The following is a 26,150-nucleotide window of genomic DNA, read 5'->3' as shown; positions in this document are numbered from 1 at the left end:
GGAATGAGTTATTGGTACCATAACGCATATGATCATTAACAATGGAGTGATTTTTAATTAAGGCATGAACACTGTTTTTAAAAAAGATATAATACTCTTGCACATTTAACAGATCATAGTGGAGTGTAGATATATTTTTTTATACACAGTGGGAAACAAAAAGCTTTGTGTCTGATTCACTTTACTGCAATATTCACTTTATTGCAATGGTCTCAGCTGAACCTGCAATATCTTCTAGGTATATCTGTATTATACAAAGCCTTACGATAAGCCCCTGAATTGCTGAGTAAGCAAGTGATTTTTCTGCTTTACTGGAGGTAGTGTGAATTGGCCCACCCTTAGGTGCAATCTGGTAATGTACATCAACACCTCAACTTGCATGCTTGCCCAGTAAACGGACTTCCAAGTGCTCATCTTAAGGACTTTATTGAGGATGAACACTGAGGTCATTGACTGAAGGTGGCTCAGGAGAGAAACTAGAAACAACCTAAAGTCCACCAACAGGGACTGGTTAGATAAATGACTGTCCAGCTATTCATGGAATGGAGGGCAGGTACTAAACACGAGGATGCAGAACTTCATATGAGAATGAAAAGGGATGTTGCTGATGAATTGCTTGTAACAAGGAGTTACAAAACTATGCTTATTGTGATGCCTTTTCTGTTAAAAAAAATCGGTTTAGGTGCATTTTTAAAAGCAGTGTGGCCAATCACAAAGGGACAGATATCATATGATTGCACTTATTGAAGCACTTAGAGTAGTCAAATTTAGAGAGACAGTGGAATGGCATTTGCCAGGGTTTGGGGGTGGGGTTATGAGAATTGCTGTTTAATAAAAGTTGGGAAAGATGAAAAAATCTGAAGACATATGGTGGTGATGATCGCACAGCAATGTGATTGTATTTAATGCCAGAGAACTAGGTACTTAAAAATGGTTACAATGGTGTATTGTATGTTAGCATTTTTCTTAAAAATAAAATAGCTGGAAGGATGTTTGCAAAAATAATGGCATTGTTCTTTGGGTGGTCAGTCTTTGTTTTCTTTACAGTGAGTACACAATATTTTTTATATTCAATGAGATCATCTTGGCCAGCTAGTGAATCATGGATTCATTGAGTATCTCTATTTCTGTTCAAATTAAGAAATGTTATTATGTATACTCAGAGCCCGCCCCGCTCCCCGCCCCCATCTGCTGCTAAGTGGTTCTGTCTGGCAAGTTTAACTTGGAGGCAAATATCTGGTTCTTATTCCCCTTGCTCCTCTCTTTCCCACCTCAAACTTCCCAAGACTGGCTGAGGGACTGACACTGGCTATGGATCCTGCCACCTGGCTTAGTTCTCAGCTCCTATAGACCATTCTTATTCACAGTGGACATCACTATCTTCATGGAATGAAGTGGACACCACTGCCTTCATGGATTGAGTTATTGGTACCATTTTCTGGCTGCCAGAGGGATTTGTGTGTATCTGGAGAGGAGGGGGAAGCTCTGGAGTTTATGGAACCCATTACAGCAAAGCTGCATGCCAGCCGAGCACTGGCAGAACAGAAAGCTATGCCAAGGACCCGTCCAGGGCTTCCTGCCCCTTCCCTCCCAACTCCAGAGCAAAGGTTGGAGAATAGTGGTGTGGGATCAGGGTAGGAAGCAGAGATGATAGACCCCTTATTCAATTCTCAGCTTGAAGGTTACCTGTGGCAGGTCTTGGCTGCTCAGGTGCATCCCCTGCCAGGCCAGCTGAGATCCCTTGTATTATTTTCTCCAATGCCCTTGGCTTTCTCTAGAGTGTTGTGTTCACTTACTTACCTGCATGTTTACGGTCACTCTGCATTACTCCTCAGGCACAATCCTGATCTGCTCTTTGGCTTCGTCACTAGATCCTGAAACAGTGCCAGTGTGTAGTGGGGGCTCAAATATATTTTAAGAATAAAAGAAGGACTGAATCAGTATGAGAGCATTGAGGACTCAAGACCCAACATGTGTGCCCAGCTTCATGACCGTGCTGCCCCTAGCATCCTCTGAGGGCTGAGGATGATGGCCAAGTCTTCCTCATGGGCAAGAACCCAGGATCCAATGCTAGCTCTTGGACAGGGGGAAGTGGCCAGATGTTGAAGAACACATTTGGGCTCTGCATTGGTTATCTACTACTGCATAACAAATCACTCCAAAGATTAGTGACTTAAAAAAGGAAAAAAGTATTATTTTATAGTTTCTGTGAATCAGGAATCTGCACAGAGCTTAGCTGGGTACTTCTGGCTGCTCAGAGTCTCTCATGAGGCTGCAATTGAGGGTCTGGGATGCAGTCTCATCTGAATGCACCACTGGGGGAGGATCCATGTCCAAACAAGCTTATTCCAATGACTGCTAGCATGATTCCTCTCTGGCTTTGATGAGTCCTCCTTCAGTCCTTGCCATCTGGGCCTATTCATAGAACAGCTCATAGTGTGGCTTCTCTTAGGATGAGCTGCCATCTAGAGCAAATGAGAAAGGGTGAGAGAGGGCAGTCCAAGATGGACTAATAACCTAATATCTGTTGCATTTGCTATTCATTGGAAGAGAGATTAGCATTTGTGACCCACTGCATACTCAAGGGAGAATACTACACATGAGGAATCTGGGATCATTAGGACACATTAGGACCCTGACCATTAGGCTGCTGACCACAGAAACCCCAGTACAAATCTCAGGGGTGAACTCAGTTGTGCATCCCCCATAACTCAGCACTATATATCAGCACTCCTGGTCATTGCCAAACTCCAAAACAGTCCAAATGTTCATTAGCAGAGGAACAGGTACATACATGTATCCATCCATCCATTCATCCATACATGGCATCATTCATTCTGGGTACAGTGAGATAATAATAAGTAAAAAAATTAAAAAGAACTGTGTTGGCTTTGGTATTTTGAGAAGGAGACACTAATATGGGATTAGATATACAAATATTTTTATGAAGGAAATACCTGAATTATTACAGGGACAGGGCCCAAGAAAGGGGATAGAATGTCCAGGCCAGTATGCAGACTCAAGTCAAAGAGGGAGGAAGAGGGATGAGGTGGGAATTTAAAGACAGGTTTAGTCAGGCTATTGGGCAGTCCTCAAGCCCAAACTGCATGCTAGAGGAGGCCCAAATCCCACAGGAATAGGCTGGCATTTGGAGACTTTCCATGCTCAGCCAGCGGCCAGGAGCAGCATGCAAGAAACGTGACCTGGGAGCCGTGCTAGGTAAGTCAGCGTGGGGTGGTAAATCTCAAAGACATGATGGTGAACGGGATAAGGCCAGGTGTCACAGGAAGCAAGCAATAGGTAGAAGTATAAATACACAAAACAGTAGACATTGGTCATGTCTAACTAAGGATGTACCAAGAGTGAGGTTGTGCATTTAATGATGGGGACACATCCCGAGAAACTTGTTATTGATGACTTCGATGTTGTACGAATAGCATAGAGTGAATGTAGGTAAACCTAGATGGTGTAGGTCAACGACTTGACTTGGCCTCTTGATACAATCAAGAGATGGCGTGAATGTGAGATGCATGAGGTTGCTACCAGGATAACATTTCACATTGGTTTTTTTTTTTTTTTTTTTTTTTTTTTAGGCACTGGAGATTGAACCCGGGAGTACTTTACCACTGGGATATATCCCTACCCCCCCTTTTTTTTTTCTTTAGTTGTAGATGAACACGATGACTTTATTTATTTATTTATTATTTATTTATATTTCATGTGGTGCTGAGGATCAAACCCAGTGCCTCATACATGCTAGGCATTCTACCACTGAGCCACAACCCCAGCCCCCTAGCCCTTTGTATTTTTTATTTTTATCTTGCTAAGTTGCTGAGACTCTCCCTAGGTTACTGAGGCTGGCTTTGAGCTGGTGGTCCCCATGCCTTAGCTTCCCGAGCCACTGGGATGACAGGTGTGCACCCCCACGCCCAGCTGGTGATGGGAACTTTTTAGTTCCATTGTAATTTAATGGGACCACAGTTTGTCTATGTGATATGTTGTTGACTGAAATATCACGGTGCGGTGCATGGCTACCTAAAAACAGAAGAGGAAGTGTGCACTGAGCTCAGATTGGAGTTAGGGAGGGAGTGGGCAGGATTCCCCAGAGGGGATACCTGATCCCAGGGGAAGCTGGAAAGTCCAATGGGACTTTCCCCATAGACTGTGACTTTAAAACTGATAGAATGAGAGACAGGAGACATGATGAAAGTGCAGGTTACCACCTGCAGGCATCTGAGCTGTGCTGTCACCTGCTTTAACCCAAGATGGGGAATGCCCGCTGACCACCTGTACACAGTGCCAGCAGAGCTGCTGTGGGTGATGGGCATGTCTAAGGCAAATTAGAACTTCTAGGGAGGATGAAGTGGACGACCATAAAAATGAGCTCATAAATTACAAGAGGATGAGATGTGTGGCAACAGGTACCCATTCACAGTACGGAGGCAGCAGTAAGGGAGGAGGCAACAGAAGGGCAGAGAGAGGATAGTGGCCCTGGGTTCTGACAACTGAACAGGAGTTTTCCCAGAGGGGCCAGTCCCATCAGAGCGAGTGTTTACAGAGCTCTTACTCTGTGCCAGGCATCTGTTGGAAGTACCTGATAGATGTCAGTTCTTTTAGCTCTTAGTGAAGGAGACATTGTCAGGTCCCCACGTGCCCAAGGCACACAGAAGTAAAGAATCAAGCTCATGTGGAAGTCAGAGTCAGTGGGAGAGCTGAAGTGACCTCAGAGTCCCCGCACTTGATCATACCAGGTCTTCCTACTGTCAGGGGTGACTTCTGGTGGGATGGGGATGATCAGGGATGTCAGAGGCTACGGTAAGCACTGCGAACATCCTTCTCCATTCAATTCCCTCTGAGTGCTTCTCGCTTTGTTGAGGAGCAACTCTCAGTTTTAATGCTACTGTGCCTTGAATGCTCTAGACAAATTGCTAAATGTCCCTGATGGAGGGAATGGGAGAGAGAGAGAGAGAGAGGAAGAAACAGAGAGAGATGGAGGAAGACAGACAGATTGGGGCAACACAATCTATGTTTTGTTCCAGTTCTGCTTATATTTGTCGTTATCTATTTATGGTTAGTGATCTGACTTTACGTTAGAGATGATGATATGAAACTTTATTTTGAGGTAGGAATACTTCAACAACAACAAAAAAGTCAATTTAAATACAACCTTTAAATCCATAATAAAGATTTGCTGTCTGTGGTGAAGGGGCCCTAACAGGTCAATAGTACTACCCTAGCCTCAGTGTGTTCCCCACCCCCCCAGAGCGTCCCAGGGTTCTAAAGGGAATGGTGGTCTCATTCCCAGATACCTCAGGCTGGTTTCATCTCTCACAGGTGCTGAAAGTGAGCATAGCCTGCCCATCTCTGATCCCCCTTGATCACAAAGGCGCAGCTCCAGCTGGGCACAGTGGTGGACATCTGTAATCTCAGTGGCTCGGGAGGCTGAGGCAGGAGGATCGCCAGTTCAAAGCCAGCCTCAGCAGTTTAGTGAGGCACTAAGCAACTCAGTGAGACCCTGTCTCTAAATAAAATGCAAAATAGGGCTGGGGATGTGGCTCAGTGGCTAAGCAACCTTGGTTTCAATGCTTGGGACCAAAACAAAAACAAAAACAAAAACTGCTCCCGGCAAATACGTAGGCTCTCCTACTCTACCCCTCCAGTCTTGGTTTCCATGTTCTTTTCTTGTGTCTCTGGACTCAGGCTCTCTCAGGGTGTCACCTTTATTCCTGCAGCAGCAACAGGGTTAAAAAAACAAACCTTACCCACTACCCCACCTTGGGGGTTCTAATGGCTTTGCTCCATTAATAATTTAGTGAGATGGACTGAACTGGATTGATTCTGCCCCAAATCAATACGCAAATGATTATCGTTTCAGGGCACTTTTGGATGCTTCAGCAAGGCAGAGGGGAGCTGTTTGATTGAACATTGGAACTGCACTCACTACTTAGAGTTACTGCAGACAGAGTTATGTAAACCAAGGCATGCCCCGGGTGCTGACATTTTTATGGCAATAAAAGCCCTGTTTTTGGAATGGTGCTTTTATGACATACTTAGTATGACTGTTCCAGACCTATAATTTTAAAATTACTGCTGAATACTGAAGGTGAAATGATTTTACTGCTGATGGTCTATTAAATTTGTAGGAACCAGCAATGGCTTGCAGAGGAGCTATGGCTAGATGCACTTGGCTGTATGGAGCACATTGCCAAGGATGTGACTACAGATGCGGCAGGGCTGGTGGGGTGGACTGTGGCTGGCTGTGCCTGGGTATGTGCTATGGTTTGGATATGAGATGTTTTCCCAAAGCTCCTGTAATATAATAATAATAATAATTATAATAATTATTATTATTTTTGGTATCAGGGATTGAATCCAGGGGTGCTTAGCCACTGAGCCATATCCTCAGCCCTTTTTATTTTTTATTTAGAGATAGGGTCTTGCTGAGTTGCTTAGGGCCTCGCTAAATTGCTGAGGCTGGCTTTGAACTGGCGATCCTCCTGCTTCAACCTCCTGAGCTGCTGGGATTACAGGTGTGTGCCACTGTGCCCAGCTAAGCTCCTGTATTATTGCAGGAATGTTTCAGAGTGATTGGATTCTGAGAGCTACGTCAGTCCATCCTAGTCTGAATGGACTCACTGGGTCATAACTGTAGGCAGGTGGGGCATGGCTGGAGAAGTTGGGTAATGGGTTATGTCCTGAAAGGTGCATTTTTCCATGGTCCCTCCACACCCTCTCTTTTTCTGCTTCCTGGCCACCATGAGCCGAGCAGTTCTCCTCTGGCAGGCCCTTTCTGCATGATATTTTGCCTCATCTTGGGTCCACAGCAGTGGAGTCAGCACACTGTGAAGTGAACCTCTGAAATAGGGAGCCAAAATAAACTTTTCCTCCTCTAAGTTGCTCTTGTCAGGTGTTTTGGTCACAGTGACGCAGAGCTGACTAACACAGTCCACCTGGCTAGATGGCCCCTGGCATAGGAGCTGTCTGGCTCATAGTTGGCCTCTACATACAGAGTGGTTGGATAGACAGTTGAAGGCCTTGCCCGGGAGTTGTCTGTCCTCTGGGCTGACTTCAGGGCTCTGGAGGTCCCTGCTACCCTGCCACCAGCCTCACCTTCCTGCATCACCTCCACCACGTGAGAGCAGGGCCCAGGTGAACCGGCTTCCCTGTAGCTCCTGTCTCTGGGGTGGCGGGCAGGCAGCCCCAGGACGTGCCCACACACAGCTCCCCCGCGGCCGCACGCCAAGCCAACGCCAGAGCCAGGCCAAGAGCAGCAGTCTTGGGGCCTGCCCACCACCCACGTCCTGCCCGGCCTTCTGGGCCTGCTCCTGGGGGCAGGACTCGGCTCCCATCCACACGGCAGCCCCCCGGGAGGACAGGCCTCTCTCCCTGTGGGTCCCATCCTCAGGGATCTTTGCAAAGACCCATCCCCTCATGTTCCAGGCCCAGCCCCCAAAGCCCCCCAGGCCTTCAAGTCTGCTGCCCAGCCCCCTGCACCCTGCAAAGCCCTGACCACTTCCCCACCTCGATGCTTGTCACTCTGTCCCTCCCTTGGGCTCTGCTGGCTTCCTTCCGTCCTGTCCCTCGAGCAGCTGGCTCCTGCTGCTGGGACGTTGCTCTGAGGCTCCCTCTGGTCTTCACCTGGCTGGCTCTCTTCCCCGTCCAGGGTTCAGCTCTACTGCCACCTCCCAGGGAGGGCTTCCTGAAGTGGCCCCAGGTCACTGCCTGGTTCTGCCTCACTGCAAGTTCCCCTTGTTCTCGGGGCCTCACTGCTGTGGCTGTCCCCTGTCTTCCTTGCTGGATTGTCAGCTGCGTGAGGGCGGGGACCATGCCTCTGTCGTTCTCAGCGTGGAAGGGGCCTGTCTCTCGGGTTGTGGGCAGTCTACTTGTGTTTGTCGACCTGTGGTGAGTGGAGTCGTTTTCACCTGCTGGGCCTTCTGCCATGACGTGATGCCTCACCCTGGACTCAGAGCAATGGAGTTGGCTGACTAGGGACTGAGACCTCTGAAACTGTGAGCCCCAAATTGACTTTTCCTCCTCTAAGTTGTTCTTGTCAGGAATTGGTGTCACAGCAATGGAAAGCTGACTAAAATAGTATTTTACACAGTGGAGCAGGCTCTCAGCTCTGAGCTTTTCTCTCCCCACTCTGGCAGACCAATGCTCTGGAAAGACAGAGGCCATAGAAAGCTACACCAAACCCCAAGTCTATGAGCAAATGTTATAGCCATCAAATTTTGCAACATATTTTTTAGAATTTTAATTTAGTTTTAATTTTTATTGTGGTAAATTTAAAAAAAATTTTTTTAGTTGTCAATAGACTTTATTTATTTTTATGTGGTGCTGGGGATCGAACCCAGTGCCTCACACATGCTAGGCAAGCACTCTACCACTGAGCCACAACCCCAGCCCCTGTGGTAAACTTTTAAAGATTTAAAATCCTCCCCATCTCTTTCTTGGCACTGGGGATAGCAGCCAGAAACACTACCCCTGAGCTCTATCCATAGCCTTTTTAAAAAGGCCATTCTTGAATTCATGGATCCTCTTGCCTCAGCCTCCTGAGCTGCTGGGATTATAAGCATGTGCCATAATGCCTGGCTTGGGGTTAATCATTTTTAAGTGCACAGTTAGGTGATGTTAAGTAGATTCACATTTTTTGTGCAACCATCTGTCTCAAAAACTCTTTTCATTTTGCCAAAGTGATATTTTCCCCTCTTACTAGCCCAGGTAGCCACCACTCCACTTCTTGTTTATATGAATTTGACTACTCAAGGAACCTCATTTAAGTGGAATTGTATGGCATCTGTCATTTTGTGGCTGGCTTATTTTATTTATCATAATGTCCTAAAGGTGCCTCCATGTTGTGGCAGGCGTCAGAATTTCCCTTCTTTCCATGGTTAATAGTCCATTGAATGCTTATAGCACATTTGGTTTATCCATTCATCAGTGAGCAGACACTTGGATTGCTTCCACCTTTTGTCTCTGGTGAGCATTGCAGCTACAAACATGGGCATACAGTATCTGTTAAGGTCCCTGCCTTTGATTCTTTTGGGTATATACCCAGAAGTAGAATTGCTGGTCACATGGTAATTCCATTTTTAATTATCTGAGGAACGGCCATAGTGTCCGATAGAGTGCACCATTGACATTTCTACCAGCAAGATTTCCAGTGTCTCCACATCCTTGCCAACACTTATTATTAGCGTATTCTCTCCCCAGTAGTCATCCTAATGAATTCATAGTACTATCTTATTGTGGTTTTCATATTTTATCCAATTAAACCTTAGCTTCGTTTCTCCAGAGCCTCCTCACTTCAAAATCATACAACATTATCTCCCATTTAGACATGTCATATCACCGGTTTTCATGCTAATTTCTACCTGAATTGCTATGATTTAAAAATATCATTGGAGAGATAAGGAGAGTAGCTCAGTGGTAGAGCACTTGCCTAGCATGTGCAAGGGATAGTAGCAGTAGTAAATTAAAGAAAAAAAATCATTGGAGAAACATGGATTTTAATATACAAGAGCAAAAAAACCATTTAGAAGACTGGATCTTATAAAGCATCCTAAGACAGTTTCTTCCCAAGAAGAAATGGCCAAAGAGATGCACACAGACCTTCTTCTCTCTCTGCTAGCTTGAGTGAGCAGCTGAAGTTCTCTCCAAGGGAGCCCTGGAGGCCTGGGGATTCATCACTATGTCCACATAGTGTGTGCTACAGAGGCTGCTCCCAAGGCTGAGAACATTTCTCTGAATGATGTCTGCCTCTACCTCTTGGATGTCCTCCTGGTGGGACACAGAGGAAGAGTAGAAATAGCTCTGGGAAGTGTGGAAAAATTCTAGGGCCAGAACAAGTTGATGGTGGATAGAGGCTTGGACAGGTAGCAGGTAGAGATGGTCACACAGGATCACACAGCTTAAGCTAAAAAACTCTGAGGTCAGTTCTGGAGCACTTTCTGCAGGGAGTGTGATCCAATGTGCACGGTAAAAATGTGGGAGATGGATTTGGAGGCAGGAGGTCACACTGAGCCTTCTATAGAGCTTCAGGAGAGAGGAGACAGTGAGTGGAAGAAGGGGGACTGGTCTTGGTGATGGAGAGATATGTGCAGATGTGAGATACACCGTGTACACCAGCAGGTCTTAGTGATGGAGTGGACGTAGAGAGATTGCAGTAAAAGTTATTGAGTCAGTAAGTGATGTGGCCATGAAATGATTTGGGAACAATAAAGCAGGAGCAGATCACAGGAGTGAGAGGTATCTTGGTCTGCAGCTCTGTTTGGAACAATGAAGGGTTTCCTTCCTGGGAAGACCTCTGATGAACCAGGTGGTTGTAAGATCTCGTTTTATCTTCATTTGCAAAAGCCACTTTGACTTTTCATGCTTGAATAGATTCTAGTGATTTGAAATCAAGGCAAATTGATCCAGCTCAGGATCTTCTTAATTAGTGTCCAATAAGCAGTTGGCCGAGAGGCTTGAGTTTGCATCTATGGGGGCGGGGGGAAATGATGAGGAGACATTGGCTTTCTCCATGTCAGGTGGGGTTCTGGGTGTATGACTGGTAAGTGAACAACAGCAGTGGCCTTGTTGTCTGGGGTGCCTCTGTGTGCCTTCTCCTCTCTGCCTACCCTCTTGCTCCTTACTTCTGGAGCAGATTATTGAAGGCCTCCTGGGCCTATGGTCCATGCCTCAGGAGATGCCAGGGAGTGCTATGCAAGGGAGTAAAAACAGGGCTTTGCTTCCTCCTAACTAGGAAGCCCAGCTTCCTGCTGAGACTCTTGTCCTGTGTCTGAGCTCCTCCACTCCACTGCAATTCCCTCACCTGCCCTAGCCATCCTGTTGTTTCAGATCTATTATTTACATCACTCCTTTCCCAGTAGGTGAAGGTTTTGATGATGACTAGAAACCTCCTGTATACAACTCAAGCTGACATGGGGACTTTTATTGCAAATAGGAGGGATCCAGGTGGCTGTAGCTAGGACAGAGGAACATGCAGCAGAGACAGAGCTGTCAGGAACCATTCGAGAAGTGGTGAGAAGGTGATGAGGGAGAAGACCGGGCAAGGGCTACACAGAGGACCCCCAGCAAGCCCCTACCCTATGAGATGGCCTCTAGATCACCTTAAGGCTATGTGAGAAATGGAATATCAGATAACCAAGATCTCAGTATGTGCAAGGGCAAGGGTATATCAGGGAAACACCCACATGGGCACAAAATTTGAGTGCCATAAAATGCAATACTCAAAATAAATCAAATTTTAATGCAAGTTTAGAAATCCAAACAACTGCAAAAAATATACATGATGAACACAATGAGGAATTGATATAACGACCAGTTGTTTTATGATCCTGCACAACTGTACAATGGGGACAGTTGTCTCCTTTCAGCCCTAGGTTCCTAGATATTTTGGTCATTGCTTGCTGGGTAGGTTTGACAATGGGCTGTGAACAGATTGGGGAACATGAAGCCTTATATACGGTCATGTCTTATGATTGTAGAGTTTTATTAAACTTTCCTACTTGGTTCAACATATGGGATGATAACTTGACAGCTGTATATAACGATACATTTTCCTTTTGTCTCAGGCTCCAATGGGACTCCCTGTGGCATTGGTCTCTTGATTCCTTGTATAACTTGCGATATGGACATTGAAGTAGGCAGCATTCTCAAGCAGAGACAAAACTCTCTGCCAAGGGCCCTGTCTATGTCGAACCATTTTGTCACGTATAAATAAATGCCTGGTCATGGGTGGTTAGGGATCTGAGGAAATTCTGAAAGCAAATTACACGCAGGCTAGTGCTTTATATTGCAAGTCAGAAAATCTTTTTTTGGTTTTTAAGTCCTTTAATACATCATCTAAGAAAAAGCCTGCTTTGGAAAAAAATCACCAACAGAATTAGGAGAGAACAAGACAGATAAACAAAAACTAAGGGTTTCCCCCAAAACATCTTCTTAAAAATGCGGGTGAGACCCGGGTGAAAATGAGTTAGTAAGATACTGCGTCTACAAAGAGTATCGTGTGTGTGTGTGTGTGTGTGTGTGTGTGTGTGTGTGTGTGTGTGTGTGTTCTCTATTGAACTCAACTCCTTGTTTGATAGCTGTCGGATGGCAACCCGAAGGCTGAAAGGCAAGCGACCTCTCCATTCCTCAGTGCCTGTGAGTTGACTGGGTGGCTCAGGGTCCCTGAGAGGGGCTGGTGTCGTGGGCCTCTCGGGGTGCTCACCAATCTGCCCTCACAGGCTTTGCTTTTTATAGAGGAATCACCTTTGAGATGTGAGTGGGTGGGGCACTTGAGCTGTGGCAAACAAGCACGGAAGAGCTCCAACAGGGACCGGAGGAAGGCAGGCTGAGCTCTGAGTCACCACGCACTGTCTCGCTTTCAGGACCCCGGAGCCGCTCTAGGCCGCTCTTTCTCTGCCACCCAGCGGCCCTCTCCCTCCCTCCCCAGCGCCGCCTCCTTCAGCTCCGGCTCTGGGAGGGAAGAGTCCGTGGGCTTGGGAGACCGGGCGGTCCCTGACTGGGACGCGGGCGCACTGCCAGCCTTCGGGCGCCTCGGCTGGAGGACCAGAGGACGCGGGACCGGGCCAGGGCTGCGTGGCGGAGCTGTCCAGCATCCCGAGGCGGGGCGTGAGCCCCCGGCCCGCCCCAGCCGCCTCCGCCCGCCCTGTCAGCGCCACTGCGGCTCGGCGGGCGCGTCACGTGGCTGGCGCCGCGCGGCCTCCAGGCTCCGGGCTCGGGCAAGGGGCCCGGCGGGAGGACAGACAGACCCGCGGAGGCACCATCGGCGGCACCCGGCCGGGCGGGCTGGGCGCGGCGCGGGGCGGTCCGGGGGCGCCGGGGCCGGACAGGCAGTGCGCCGCGGGGCATGGGTGCTCCGGAGGCCCCGGGGCGCAGGCCGGCCTCGGCGCGGCACCCAGGGCTTGGGGGCAGCGGCGGGCAGGGGTCCTGCCTGGCGGCCGCCGCTGACCCCCTGCGGGGCCCGTGACGCCGCGGCCGATGTGGCCCCGCAAGCTGCGGGCCTGCATCGCCGCCGCACAAAGAGGCCGCCGGAGCCGCCGCCTACAGCCCGGCCGCAGCAGCAGCAGCAGCGCGAGCCCCAGCCCGAGCCTGAGCCGGAGGGCAGGAGGCGGCGCCCGCGCGCGGCCGGCCCCGGCATGGAGAAGCGGGCGGCCGCGGGGCTGGAGGGGGCGCCGGGCGCCCGGGCGCAGCTCGCCGTCGTCTGCCTGGGTGAGTGGGCCGCGCAGGCCTGGAGGGTCCGGGTCCCCAACCTCGCAGCTCCACGCCCCCCTGGCTGGACTCTGCGCCCGCCCAGCCGGCGCTGTCCGGACCCGTGCTGGGGTGGCTCCTGCTCCCGAGCCCTCTCGGCCTGCTCGGGCCTTAGGCCTGGGAGGGCGGCTCAGCGCGTAGTCCTGGCCCCTGCCCGCCTCCGAGTAGCGCTCTGGCGCCGGCGGTGAGCGGCGCACAGGCGGCGGGTTGGTGCAGGAGACGGGTCCGCCAGGGTCTGGGGTTGGCAGCAGCAGCTCATCCCCGCCGGCCGGCACTCAGCTTGGTGGCGATCTGGGCCTCCAGAGCAGCTGACAAAGGCCCTCAGAAGAAGGAACTGTTTCCTGCCTGGAGTTTAGGCGGGGGTGGGTGCTAGCCAAAAGGGGACTCAGGATGCGGGGCCGGGGGAGGATTCCAGAGAGAAGGCAGCTGTGCGAATGACTCATTTTCCCTTTGTGTCGTCTCAGCCCCAGCGGGCGGGCCGGTTCAGCACAGGATGGCGAGTTCCTGGATGGCCAGAGACCTGTCCAGGCCTGGCACCTGGGCCAGGGCTCCTTTCCTCCTCAAGAGTTTTTCTGTCCACTTTTCCACGACCCACGTTGCGCAGAGGGGAAGGAAGGAGTTAAATGCTCAACTCACATGGCTCCTTTATTTACCTCCATGAAGGAGGAGGGAGGCCCTTAGCAGAGCTGAGGGTCATTAAGGGACAGGGTGATGTCACTGATGAGGGCTCTTTAACCTGACCAATTTGCTGAAACGACTGAAATGACAAAGTGAAGAACAACTCCATTGGTTTTAAGCTGTATCCTCCTCTGTCCCCTACCAATCAGGGGGCTGTGCCCCAGCTGTGTGAGCTGGTCTTAATAAGGGACACAACCTCCAGAATGTCCACCTCTCAATTTGGCTGTGGTCATGGGTTCTGGGTTCTGCATTGCTGTGTCCCCTGGTGAGCAGTTCCTTCCTGCTCAGATATGGGATATGGCTCTGCTTGGCAGAATCTGGGTGTCCTGAAGTGGCCCAGGACAGGTGACCAGGTCTGCAATGACCCTCCAGAAATGCTCCCTGATTCACTGGCATCTTTGATGGGGGAGGGAAGCACTCTGAACCCCAGGAACTTAGGTCTGCCTTCCACTTTATCTGTGTTCTCTTCTGGGCCTGAGACCCCCTGATCAGAGCAGTAGATAAAAGCAAAAGAACCTTATGGAGGTGGGTACTTGAGGGGGTGGCAGGATAATTCTTTGTTTTCCCTCCCAAGGTCAGAGTGGCTCAGTGAAGAGGGTCGCTGTTCTAGATGAGTGTCCCTGTAAAATGGGGATAATTAGAACTTCTTCCCTTCCCTTTCTGGCTGCTGGGTAGGTGACGTGGCTGAACCAGGTCTCTGTGATGGGTGGCTCTAAGAGGAAACCCCCTAAGTGATATGATGTGGTGTGACGGGACCAGACTAGCACGTTGCTCTCTCTGGCCATGGATGTGTCAGGTCTCTCTGGGGTCCTTGCCTCTATGCATCCCAGCAGAACTAGGGGTGGAGCAAAAGCCTCAAGCAGCACTCTGGGCCTTGCCCTGTGAAAGGGACCAGGTTCAGCTGTGTTGTTCTATTCCCCTGCAAGGCCTGCCACTGGCCCAGAGTAGGTGCCTGGGACCCTGAGGGCCACTATGCCCTTCTGACCCCTCTTTATGTCTCCCACAGTGAACCTCTTTCTCACGGGAAAGCTCAGCAGTGCAGTTCCAGCTCTAGGTAAGTAAGCGCTTTCTTCCTCTCCTTCCAGCCCCTCTGGGTTGTTGACCTTTGAGGACCGGCCTTCAGATCCTAGCTCCACCCTGCAGTTTGCTGGCCTCTTATGGAGAAAATCAGTTCTTGTGAATCTTTTCTCCATCATAAAGGAGCTCTTTGGTTTTGGGCAAGCTTGAACTTCCCTGAGCCTCAGTTTCCTCTTCTGTTAAATGGATGAATAAAGGTCTACATCAAAATATGGTCTTTATATTAAATATAAACCAATAAGGCAAGACACTCAACATGGGGTCTGGCATGTGTGGCTTATTACTACTGGCAAACTACCAGCACCCTGTGCAACTGACAGATTGTGCCTCCTGTAGGCCGTGGGGTTCCTTCGGGCCCTGAGATGCTGACCTGTGTTAAAATAATGATTCAACTTACAGAAGTAGGACTGAGTGATGACACAGAGAAACCAAGACCATTGGTAGAATTTTTGTCTCCTCATGAGAGATGGGGACATGCTGTACCACACAGGACCATGGGGGATTACTAGGTTTGGGAAAGGAGAGGCCAGAGCCTTTGTTGGGGTTTCCGTGGGAAAGTCAAGGCAGGCAGAGCAAACAGCTCAGGACAGGCCGTTTTGAATAATCCTGGGGACATGGGCTGTAGGGTGGTCTCTAGCTCCTGGTCCTGGGTCCTAGAATGCATCAGGGCTGGGGAAGTATGGGCTTGGTGTGTGAGAGGCAGGTAGAGGGCAGGTGAGGGCCTAGCCTGGGAACACTGCACAGGAAAGGTGAGCATTGGGCTGTTGACTTGCAGGAGAGAGATCGACTTTGGCCAGTAGTACACACAGGATGTGAGGAGCACATTGAAGGCTCCGTGCTGGCCTCCTGCCTGTCAGTGTGGGTTGGTCATCCAGTGGCCATCTTAGGGCTCTGGCCTGGTGCCTAGCATAGCAAAGACTGTCAGGAGCAGGAGGGGCAGCCAAGAACATCTATCCTCCATCGCTGAGGGGTTGCCAGGGATTGGTGAATGGATAAATCCAGGCCTTTGTGGCCCTCGCTTCCATTCAGAGAGTTCTGAGAAAGGACACGAGGGAAGCCTGTACTGTAATTGATACACCCTGATAAACCTCACCATCTCTTACTCATTCCACCTATATAGAGGCATCTTCAGCAAACCCTAAAATGCTATTCAAGTAAGGACAGGTATTTGCATAAAAACATTGGGTCAAAGTTAACTCAAAGTCCTCAGGGAAGATGTGTGATGCCCAATCTGGGACCCTGGACTTGCTTTTTGTCTGCTGTGCTGCATGGTAGGGCAGGAGCTGTTTGAGGTTTCTAGTTCTGCTCAGGGACTGGCTGGCTACAGAAACCCATTGAGCCTGGCTCAGGTACTAGGAACTCTCAGGGGGAGGTACCCTTGCTGGCTGCAGTCACAGGGATAGGAAGGTCAGGGCACAGAGGCTGGTCTGCCTGCCCGTCTCAAAGACTTGGCTTCTGCTTGCCTCCTAAGTCTCTCTGCACCTGAGCTCCACACTCTCTGCAGCCACGTGTCCACTGCTAACCTGGGCTGGCCCAGGGCCTGGCCTTGCTCAGCACTGACCAGCCTAGTCCTGCTTGATGTTCCAGCAGAGAGGACATTCCGGTCTCCTATCCCAATTTCCAGGAAAAGACTGGCTTAGCCAGAATCAGATGTTTGTGGTCAGGGTAGAGTAGGAGAAAGGGACAAGAAGGTTTCACATCTCACAAACATGAGCCCCAGGCCAGTTCTTCTGCTAAGGTGGTGGGTAGGCATGTTGCCCCAAACATATCTGCTACATTCAGGGTTGGAAAAGTGATGCTCCAAAGAGAAGGACCACTCATGGAGCTTGGGGGAGAAAGACACCTGTCTGGGTCTTCATGTTTGATTGTTCTTAGCTTTTAAGACCTTGGGCCCCAGCAGGGCCCACATTGCTCAACTCCAGGGGTTGCTGTTTGCACATCGATTCCCATGCATGGTGCCCTTGGTGTTGTGATTTTATACACAGCTTGTGTGATGATAGGTGGTAGTGTGGGACGCTAGCTCTGATCCCTCCAGCATTACTACCAGCTTCTGACGGACCGAGGCTCCCCCTTCCAATAATGCTTCGCGACTCTGCATTTGTAGAACTTTCTCTGCTGTTCCTATTGTGAAGGAGACCAGATCAGGAACCACTCCCCCACCTCTTCTCAGAACTGCCCTGGGCTCAGATAATCTCCAGGACCCAGCTAGGCTGCCCAGGAACCTCACAGTCTCTGCTCTGCCCCAGGTATGTCAGGGACTGACTGGATCAGAGGACCCACCTCCCACATTCCCCAGAACCCAGTGAGGCCCCAAGAGGTGAGCCTGGGCAGGGCTTATGCTGCCTGACACTCATCTGACGATTTCCCGGAGTGTCTGGGATGGGTCTCCAAGCTCCCTGCCATCAGGTTACCCAGACGGCTTGTCCAGAGTATCGATCTCACCTCTGGAAATCAGATCTGCAAATTGTGCTTCATCAGTTCTTGCTCATGTCCTCTCGGGAGTATTTGACGACTTTTGGGCCAGGGAAAAAGGACACTGTCCTTTAAAGTGCCCAGTCATCTCTTTCCCACTTATGCGGGCGTCGAGAGCAGAGGCAATCTTCTGCCAGAGTGAGGTCAGCTCAGACATTCCTCTCTGTGTGCCCCAAACACCCCTGAAGCCCTCTCCTGCATTAGTATCTCCCAAACTCATGGTTCTCCCTCCTCTCCTCTGTCCACCCAGCCTACGGACCCTCACCCAACCCTCACTTCCTGGAGAGTCCCCTGCCCCACTGATAGCCCCCCCTATCACTTAAATCATCCCACTGAAACAAGCAACATACACTGATTCCATTTTATTGACAGACAAGCTAAGGCTCAGGGCAGAATGTTGTCTGTCTGTATGACGCTGGGACTGGATTCATGACCTTATCCCTGTCTGGCCCTGGGCCCTGGGGTGGTGCTGTGGGGGTGTGATGAGGCTGCCTTTGCAGAGACAGAGCTAGAGGGCCCCTGTCTGAGCTGGGGGCATCCACCAGGCCCATGGCCAAGTGGCATCCAGTCAAGAGTCCCTGATGGAGCTCCTGGAAGACCCCAGCCTCCCTTCTGCTCCACACTCCGTCTGCACCAGGCTGGGCTGGTGGCTGCAGACAACCTCCCCCTGCCCGTGACCCACTCTGGAGAAGAGCAGATAGTTAACAGAGGGCCAATGCCCTTGATGCCCCTGACGTGGGGATTTCTGGGGAAGTGCTGGGGGCCTTTGGAGTTGAGGCCATCTGGGAGGACATGTCACTGGTATTTGGAAAGCCAGAGCTTGGCAGGTACTGGTCCAGTTATCCGGACAGGCTTCCCAACCTTTGAGTGAATGGCCAGCCACAGGGGGTAGCAGGGAGATGTATTCTGGCTAGGGCAGTTGGGAAGAGATTGAAGTGGCTGGTGACACTGGAGGGGCCTGGCTTTCCTTGGCCAGTGTGGATGAGACATGTGGCCTCTTATTGTCCTGACAAGACGAGTAGGTCTCTGTCTATCCCCTGTGGGGCTGGGGCAGCCCTGTCCTTGGAGCTGAGGATAAAGATGAACAAGGGCTGTTTCCTGCCCTTGCTGACCCAGAGGCCTGGTGCTCTGGTTTAATATGCCCTAGAGACTTGATATGGGGGCAAGCTGTGCCCTCAGCCTTGCTGGGCCCTCCATTCCCAGGAATCTCCTTTCCAGCACCTTCTGGAGAGAGAAACCTTCCCGGGCATCCCAGGTCAGCACTCAGGTCTCTGGGAGACCCGAGTGACCAATGGCCTCACCCATCAACAGGAACTAGGCTGGGGCTGGGGGTCCCTCATACGTTTGGCTAAGACCTGTTCCATTTGTTTAGTGCTTGTCTTCTTGTCCTGGGAGTGGTCACGTGGCTCCCATTTCCTGGAAAGGGAAGAACCTAAAGCACAGAAGGCTGTCTCCCAGGACCATGTGGAAGCACCAGGTCTAGGGACACTGGCTTATAAACTTGCTGAGCTGGGACTTTTGAGGCTCTGATGGCCTTATGGTGGCCAAGCTTCTTTAGGGCCAAGGGTGGCATTTCTCTTCTAGCCTTTTGATGCTCTTGTGAGCAGTCAGCGGGGGTGACCAGTTTGTGGTTACAATGTTGGATAATCTGGACCCCATGGTCATGACTGGTCCCCAAGCAGAAGGAGCCTCAGCTCACAGCTTGTCCCTCAGCATGATGCTCAGTGGGTACATGGATTGACCACTCAGTGGTCCAGGGTGACTGGCCATGTGTGGCAGGCTCCTGGGGTCAGGGTTTTGGGCTAGAGCATCACAGTCCTTCCCTCTTGTGGAAGCCTGTCATCAACCCATGCTGGGGAGGAGAGGGAAATCCCTGCCCTGGTAGATGCTGGGGAGGAGAGGTGGGGGATGGGGACTTCACTGGGGCAGCCTGGGAAGGTTGTCTCTGAGAAGGGACCTGGGACTTGACAGCTGAAGCTGAGCAGGCGTGAAATAGGAGAGTAGGGAAAAACCCTTCAGGGCTCAGCAGGAGCAAAATCTCTCCATGCGCAGGACCAAGGGGCTTGAGGTTATGGGAGCCATGAGGCTGATAGGGTGGATGAGTGAATCTTGTGCTTGTCCCAAGAGCATGGAGTGTAGGGAGACCAGAAGGCTTTCCCTCTTACTGCAGCTGCCCCATTTGGAGTCCCAGAGAGTCTTGCTGAGGGGGTAGAGAGAACGTGGCTTCTGGGGCAAGAGTGGGAAGTTAAGGGGGGGAGGTCACTTGATCATCACTTGTTTCTCTGAGCCTCAGTTTCCTCCATCTATAAAATGGACCTTGCATTTGTCCCAGATTAGATCAGATAAACTGACATGGTGCAGGCCTGAGGGTACTGTGAGAAGGTGCACCAAGTGTATAGGCCTACTGCCTGGCCCTGGAACGCCTGGGTATTCTGTACTGCCCCTGCGGTCTGGTGCCTTCAGCCTGGGTGGGCTCAGCTAGCAGGTGGAGGCTGCAGATAATGAATCAGTTAAAGGGAAGCCAGTAGTGTGGTGGGCTCCTCAGTCACACTGGTCAGTGTGCTGCTCTGTGTCCATCCTGGACATGGCATACAGTCGACACTCTATAAATGCTTGTTGGCTTAGGGCTGGCTGTGAGAGGCTGAGCTCATTAAAGGACCAGAGTGAATCCTGACTCTGTCATTCACTGGCTATGTGGCCCTGGGCAAGTCATTTATCCTCTCTGAGCCTCTTTCCTTCTCTGGTTATGACCTCTGCCTTCAGTGGCTTTCCATGTATACTCAGGGTAAGACCCCAGCTCTGCATAAGGTGCACTCAGCCCCAGCCTGTGTTTCCAGCCACTCCTGGACATTGCTGCCTCCCTCCGGGCCTGTGTCATAATCGTCACTAGGCCTTCTGTATAAGTTGTCTGCTTCCCTCCCCAGCCTGTGAGTTCCCCAGGGCAGGACTTTGGCCTGCCTTACTCAGCATGCCTATCACTTTTGTTTGGTACATAGTAGGTGCTCAGTGAATGTGAACAAAGCCCCTCTCCTCCCAGGGCTGATGTGCATTTGGCAGGCCCCAGGACGGGCAGGCAGGGGACCCCAGTGAGATGGCTGGTAAGCCTAGCAGGCCCAGGGTGCAGAATTCTCTCTGAGCTGAGGCCCTGAGGCAATGGTGCTGCCCTGGCAGGTGCTGGTTGCCAGGGGGAGTTGGTGGCTCACTCTCAGCCCTTCCAGAGACCTGGGCTTTGGCCTACAGCATGGGATGGGCGCTGTGCTGCCCCAAGTCCAGGAGAACCCTCCTGGACCTCCCCCACCCCCACTTCTTCTATGAAGTCTTGAGTTCATGGCTGGCTACCCTTAGCTGCACTTGATGGCACCATGGGAAAGACCTGCGCTCAAGCACACCCCCAACCCCCTCTCCACCCAGACGTGGGGTGGGCACTTCTCAGCCTCCTCTCCTGACAGCTGCCTGCAGTGGGAAGCTGGAGCAGCACACAGAACGGCGCGGTGTCATCTACAGCCCAGCCTGGCCCCTCAACTACCCACCAGGCACCAACTGCAGCTGGTACATCCAAGGCGACCGTGGGGACATGATCACCATCAGGTAGGAGGCCCTTGAGGGTGTTGGGGGCAATCAGTGTGGGACTTTACATGCTGGGTGAGCATATGGACAGGTGTGTGAGTATGCATATGCATTTGTGGACTTGCACAAGCCCATTCCTGAGCAGGCATCAAGGACCTGCGTATGAGCACATACACATGCATGAGCCCATGTCTGTAGATGCAGGGAGCACATGCATGAGGTGTCTGAGAGGACACGTGTGACCATGTGTGCGCCTATGTGAATGCACATGAGCATGTGAGTGTGCCCAGCTCCCTGGGCCTCTGTGACTGGGTGTTCCAAGCCAGGTCTCTTGTCCTGAGCCCTGGGAACTGGTGGGCCTGATCTGACTGCCTCTGACCTAGCAGAGCTATCCTCTGTCCTGCAGGGGTGGCTTGAGGCCAGGCTGGCACAGAGCCCAGAACACAGTTTTCCCAAGGGGCCTGCGGTGGTCTCAGCAGGGAAGGGAACCAGGCAGGAGCTGTGCCTTTGAGCTGCAGAGATATGCAGAAGGAAACGGGGGTGTGGGAACAGATAGCGGCACTGAGGAGCTGGAAGGCCTGGCTTGAGATGGTCATGGGGACATTTAGTTAGGGGGTTACTGTGGGTTCCACCTGCTGTTGTTCTCCTAAATGCCAAAGTCCAGACACCCCTGGCACACCGCTGCCCAGGGCCCAGTTACTCCACAGCTCCCAAAGACAGGGATGTGAAGGCCTTGAACAGGGGCTATCTTGGTTTCTGTGCCTCAGTTTCCCTATGGCCACAAGCCATGGCTCCAGGGCCAAGGTTCCTCCCTAGGTGATTAGCTGTCACCCAGCTGCAGCACTGGCCCTGTGGGCACAGCCTTATCTTCAATGCCATCTCTGGGAGTTTGTGCGGGGTCTGTTCCAGTTGACCAGGTCTGGGAGGGATGGGGGCCCTTCAGCCTCCACCCTTCAGAGGAAAGTGTCCAGGTGGCTCCTGACCCTCCCACTTTGGCCTTGGGCTGGGTTGCTGTGTGTGGGCTGATGGAGGAAGACAGGGAGCTGCAACCAAGTTGAGTGTGACCAATGCTGTCCACAGATGTCATGATTCTTTGGACCTCTAGGTGGAAGAGCAGGCAGTTTGGGAGACACAGGGCAGGGGTAGTGGGTGGGGCAGGCTGGCCATCGTCGCTGTGAGTTCTGGCCTGAACACTCTGCCAGTCCATGGCATCTCTGCCTGCCCCACCCATTTCTGTGGTTCTGTCTGTCCCTGTAGTTTCCGCAACTTTGATGTGGAGGAGTCCCATCAGTGCTCCCTGGACTGGCTCCTGCTGGGTCCAGCGGCCCCGCCTCGACAAGAGGCCTTCCGGCTCTGCGGCTCTGCCATCCCGCCCGCCTTCATCTCTGCCCGGGACCATGTCTGGATCTTCTTCCACTCAGACGCTTCTAGCTCTGGCCAAGCCCAGGGCTTCCGCCTCTCCTACATCAGAGGTGATGCCAACCAGAGATCAGGGTGGGGACAGCATGGAATGCTCAGTGTTTGGCTCCTGGGTTGGGGCGGTGCCCTCTACTCCTTGCAGGGTTCACTCTGACCAGCCCTGTCCATCTTAGGATGTGGGTGGGGCTGTTAAGCTGCTGCACCAGAACCTCTCCAGGTCACTGACCCCACTTCACAGACTTGCCCTCAGGCAAAGGTCAGATCAGAGAATGAGCCCACTTAGGAATCCCAGTGGCCTGGCCCTTCCTGGTCCCAGCTGCAATGGGGGGTGCTCCTGCCCACTCTTGGCCCCAAGCCCCCATGCTGGAGGGGGGCTCAGCTCTCCCCTAACTGCCTCCTTCTACCTCCTTCCAACAGGGAAGTTGGGCCAGGTGTCCTGCCAGCCAGATGAGTTCCGCTGTGACAACGGCAAGTGCCTTCCAGGCCCGTGGCAGTGCAACACTGTGGATGAGTGTGGAGATGGCTCTGATGAGGGCAACTGCTCTGCCCCTGCCTCTGAGCCTCCAGGCAGCCTGTGCCCGGGGGGCACCTTTCCCTGTAGTGGGGCACGGTCCACCCGCTGCCTGCCTGTGGAGCGGCGCTGTGACGGCACGCAGGACTGCGGCGACGGTTCTGATGAGGCTGGCTGCCCCGACCTGGCATGCGGTCGGCGGCTGGGCAGCTTCTATGGCTCCTTCGCCTCCCCAGACCTGTTTGGTGCGGCCCGTGGGCCCTCGGACCTTCACTGCACATGGCTGGTGGACACGCAGGACCCTCGGCGTGTGCTGCTGCAGCTGGAGCTACGGCTGGGTTACGACGACTATGTACAGGTGTATGAGGGCCTGGGTGAGCGCGGGGACCGCCTGCTGCAGACGCTGTCTTACCGCAGCAACCACCGGCCTGTGAGCCTCGAGGCTGCGCAGGGCCGCCTCACTGTGGCCTACCATGCCCGCGCCCGCAGCGCTGGCCATGGCTTCAATGCCACCTACCAGGTGAAGGGCTACTGCCTCCCGTGGGAGCAGCCATGCGGGAGCAGCAGCGAGGGGGATGACAGTGGTACCGGAGACCAGGGTTGCTTCTCAGAGCCGCAGCGCTGTGATGGCTGGTGGCACTGTGCCAGCGGCCGGGATGAGCAGGGCTGCCCCGCCTGCCCACCCGACCAATACCCCTGCGAGGGTGGCAGTGGCCTCTGCTATGCACCCGCTGACCGCTGCAACAACCAGAAAAGCTGCCCAGATGGCGCCGACGAGAAGAACTGCTTCTCCTGCCAGCCCGGCACCTTCCACTGCGGGACCAACCTGTGCATTTTTGAGACGTGGCGGTGTGACGGCCAGGAGGACTGCCAGGACGGCAGCGATGAGCACGGCTGCCTGGCCGCTGTGCCCCGCAAGGTCATCACCGCTGCCCTCATCGGCAGCCTGGTGTGTGGCCTGCTGCTTGTCATCGCCCTGGGCTGCGCCTTCAAGCTCTACTCGTTGCGCACGCAGGAGTACAGGTGGGTACCCCTCCGTGGCCGGGGCCCTTGGTTTCCCTGCTCACCGTGTGTGCAGCTGTGGGTTTGCCCATGGAGGCTCAGGCCTTTCCAGTGGGCACTGCTGGGTCTGGGCAGCTCCCGTTTTCCAGATGGAGGGGCAGAGTCCCTGAGTCCTGTTGGGGACCACCAGGAAGTTGGCCAGCCCTGCCACACTTCCCTTCTGTCCACTGCTTTCAGGGCCTTCGAGACCCAGATGACGCGCTTAGAGGCCGAGTTTGTGCGGCGGGAGGCACCCCCATCCTATGGTCAGCTCATTGCACAGGGCCTCATCCCACCCGTGGAGGATTTTCCCGTCTACAGTGCATCCCAGGTGAGCCTCCGCAGGTGTGACCCAAGACCAGAGGGACAAAGGGCCAGGAAGGACAGCGTGTGGGACAGCCTGGTCCAGGGGTCACAGAAGGGGGAGGTGAGACCTGGGCTAGTGACCTAAGGGGACCCCAGGCAGGTAGAGGGGGTGCGAGTTGGTCTTGGGTTCCTTGGGGGTGTGCTGACCTCTGCCCCTAAGTGGCTACTCCCTTAGCTGCTGCCCCACCCTCTAGGCCTCGGTGCTACAGAACCTTCGCACAGCCATGCGGAGACAGATGCGCCGGCACGCCTCCCGCCGGGGGCCCTCCCGCCGCCGTCTGGGCCGCCTCTGGAACCGGCTTTTTCACCGGCCACGGGCACCTCGGGGCCAGATTCCACTGCTGACTGCTGCACGCACATCACAGACGGTGCTGGGCGACGGGCTCCTCCAGCCTGCACCCGGGGCCGCCCCGGATCCCCCAGCATCCCACACAGACACAGGCAGCCCCAGAGCAGCTGGGGATGGACCTCCCAGTGCCCCTGGCCATGCACCAGAGGTGGGAACTTCAGTGTCACCCGCGCCCTCGGGCCTGCGAGACCCAGAGTATGGGCCTGTGAACAAGGACAGAAAGGCCTGTAGGGAACCTCTGGTGGATAGCCCGGCCCCTCCGGACACAATTCCTGAGCCCTGCTTGGCCCAGGACCCTTACCCCCAGGCTCCCACTGCCAGCAGCACCCCAGACCCCCACTCCCCAGAGCCACTGGAGGTCTGCAGGAGCTCCCCACCACCCTGCTCCCCAACACTGGAGGCCAGTGACGATGAGGCTCTGCTGGTCTGCTGACCCACAACACACGCTGGTGACCGCCATAGCCCCGCTTTGTAACCAGGGAATACACAGTCATTTCTACCCTGCCTCCGCGTCCTTTCTTGCAGAGCAAGAGGCCCACCAGCAGCCCCATTGGAGGGTCTGGGCCCTGAGCCAGCAGCCTGTATCAACTTGGGTGGGCATGGCAGAGGGGGGCTGGGGGTTGGCTGGGGGAAAGAGGGTGGAGTGACGAGCCTATCTTTGGGGTCCCTGCACACATAAGCACCTTGGGGTCTCACTTCTACCGATTCTTCCACTCCACTTCAAACCTGGGAATCCATTTCCAGAGAGGCAGAGAGGCCAGAGCAGGGCTCTCTGGGGTGTTTTGTGTGGCTTTTTGCTTCATTCCCCCACTATAGTGGCACCAGCTCCTCCCAGAGCTGTGCCAGAAGCTATAGTAATAGGACTGAAAGGGACCCTGGGGGTATTGGGCTTCACCAGTGGTGAGGGCTCTGTCCACACTGAATCCTCTTCCCATCCTTCCTAGCAGGGCCCCCCGAGGAGCTGGGCGAGGTGGTTCTGCTCCATGAAGCCATCATGGGCCTGGCCAGGCTGGTGCCCTTTGCCGTTTGTGATCTGACCGAGGGGTCAACTTCCAGGGGACTGTGGCAGGGCTGGAAATGTTGGTATGAGGTTGAGGGCCATGAGACCTTTTGCAAGCCCTGAGGTTTCCAGGCTATCCTGCTTTCTCAGGGGACAGAAGCTGAGGCACCAAGGGGATAGTAGCCAAATCCATCCCGTCCTGTCTCAGGGTCTCAGTTTCCCCACCTGTAGAGCAGGGTGAGGCTGTGGGCACTCAAGTCCCAACATTCACTCTGGTGACTTATGAGAAGAAAGATGATCCTGGCCAGGAATCCCCGGGCTCCCTGAGGTTGGCCTGGGGTGACCCAGGGAAGGGGCAGATGGAGCAGCTTTCTCTCACTGTCCCTCTTAGGCAGGTTGGTTCTGGGCTTCAC

At 52.9% G+C, this 26,150-nt stretch overlaps 1 protein-coding gene across 2 annotated transcripts; it reads left to right on the top strand.

The window, feature by feature from the left end:
• The first annotated feature begins 12,385 nt into the window (after positions 1-12,385).
• Positions 12,386-25,236, top strand: Lrp3 (LDL receptor related protein 3). Of its 2 annotated transcripts, none has more exons than XM_078032176.1 (7): positions 12,386-13,218; positions 14,942-14,989; positions 20,934-21,072; positions 22,309-22,523; positions 22,888-24,004; positions 24,221-24,353; positions 24,564-25,108. In XM_078032176.1, the coding sequence occupies exons 1-7, from the start codon at positions 13,146-13,148 to the stop codon at positions 24,966-24,968; spliced, it is 2,130 nt and encodes a 709-aa protein (XP_077888302.1). In that variant the 5' UTR covers positions 12,386-13,145; the 3' UTR covers positions 24,969-25,108. The 2 variants fall into 2 exon arrangements, with proteins under 2 accessions (XP_077888302.1, XP_077888301.1); XM_078032175.1 differs by having other exon boundaries at positions 12,392-13,218; positions 24,583-25,236.
• Positions 25,237-26,150: the final 914 nt, after the last annotated feature.

This window comes from Ictidomys tridecemlineatus, chromosome 15, assembly GCF_052094955.1.
Source record: "Ictidomys tridecemlineatus isolate mIctTri1 chromosome 15, mIctTri1.hap1, whole genome shotgun sequence".
NCBI classification, from domain to species: domain Eukaryota; kingdom Metazoa; phylum Chordata; class Mammalia; order Rodentia; family Sciuridae; genus Ictidomys; species Ictidomys tridecemlineatus.
Note: the sequence above shows the minus strand (reverse complement) of the source record. Positions and strands in the feature narration are given on the sequence as shown.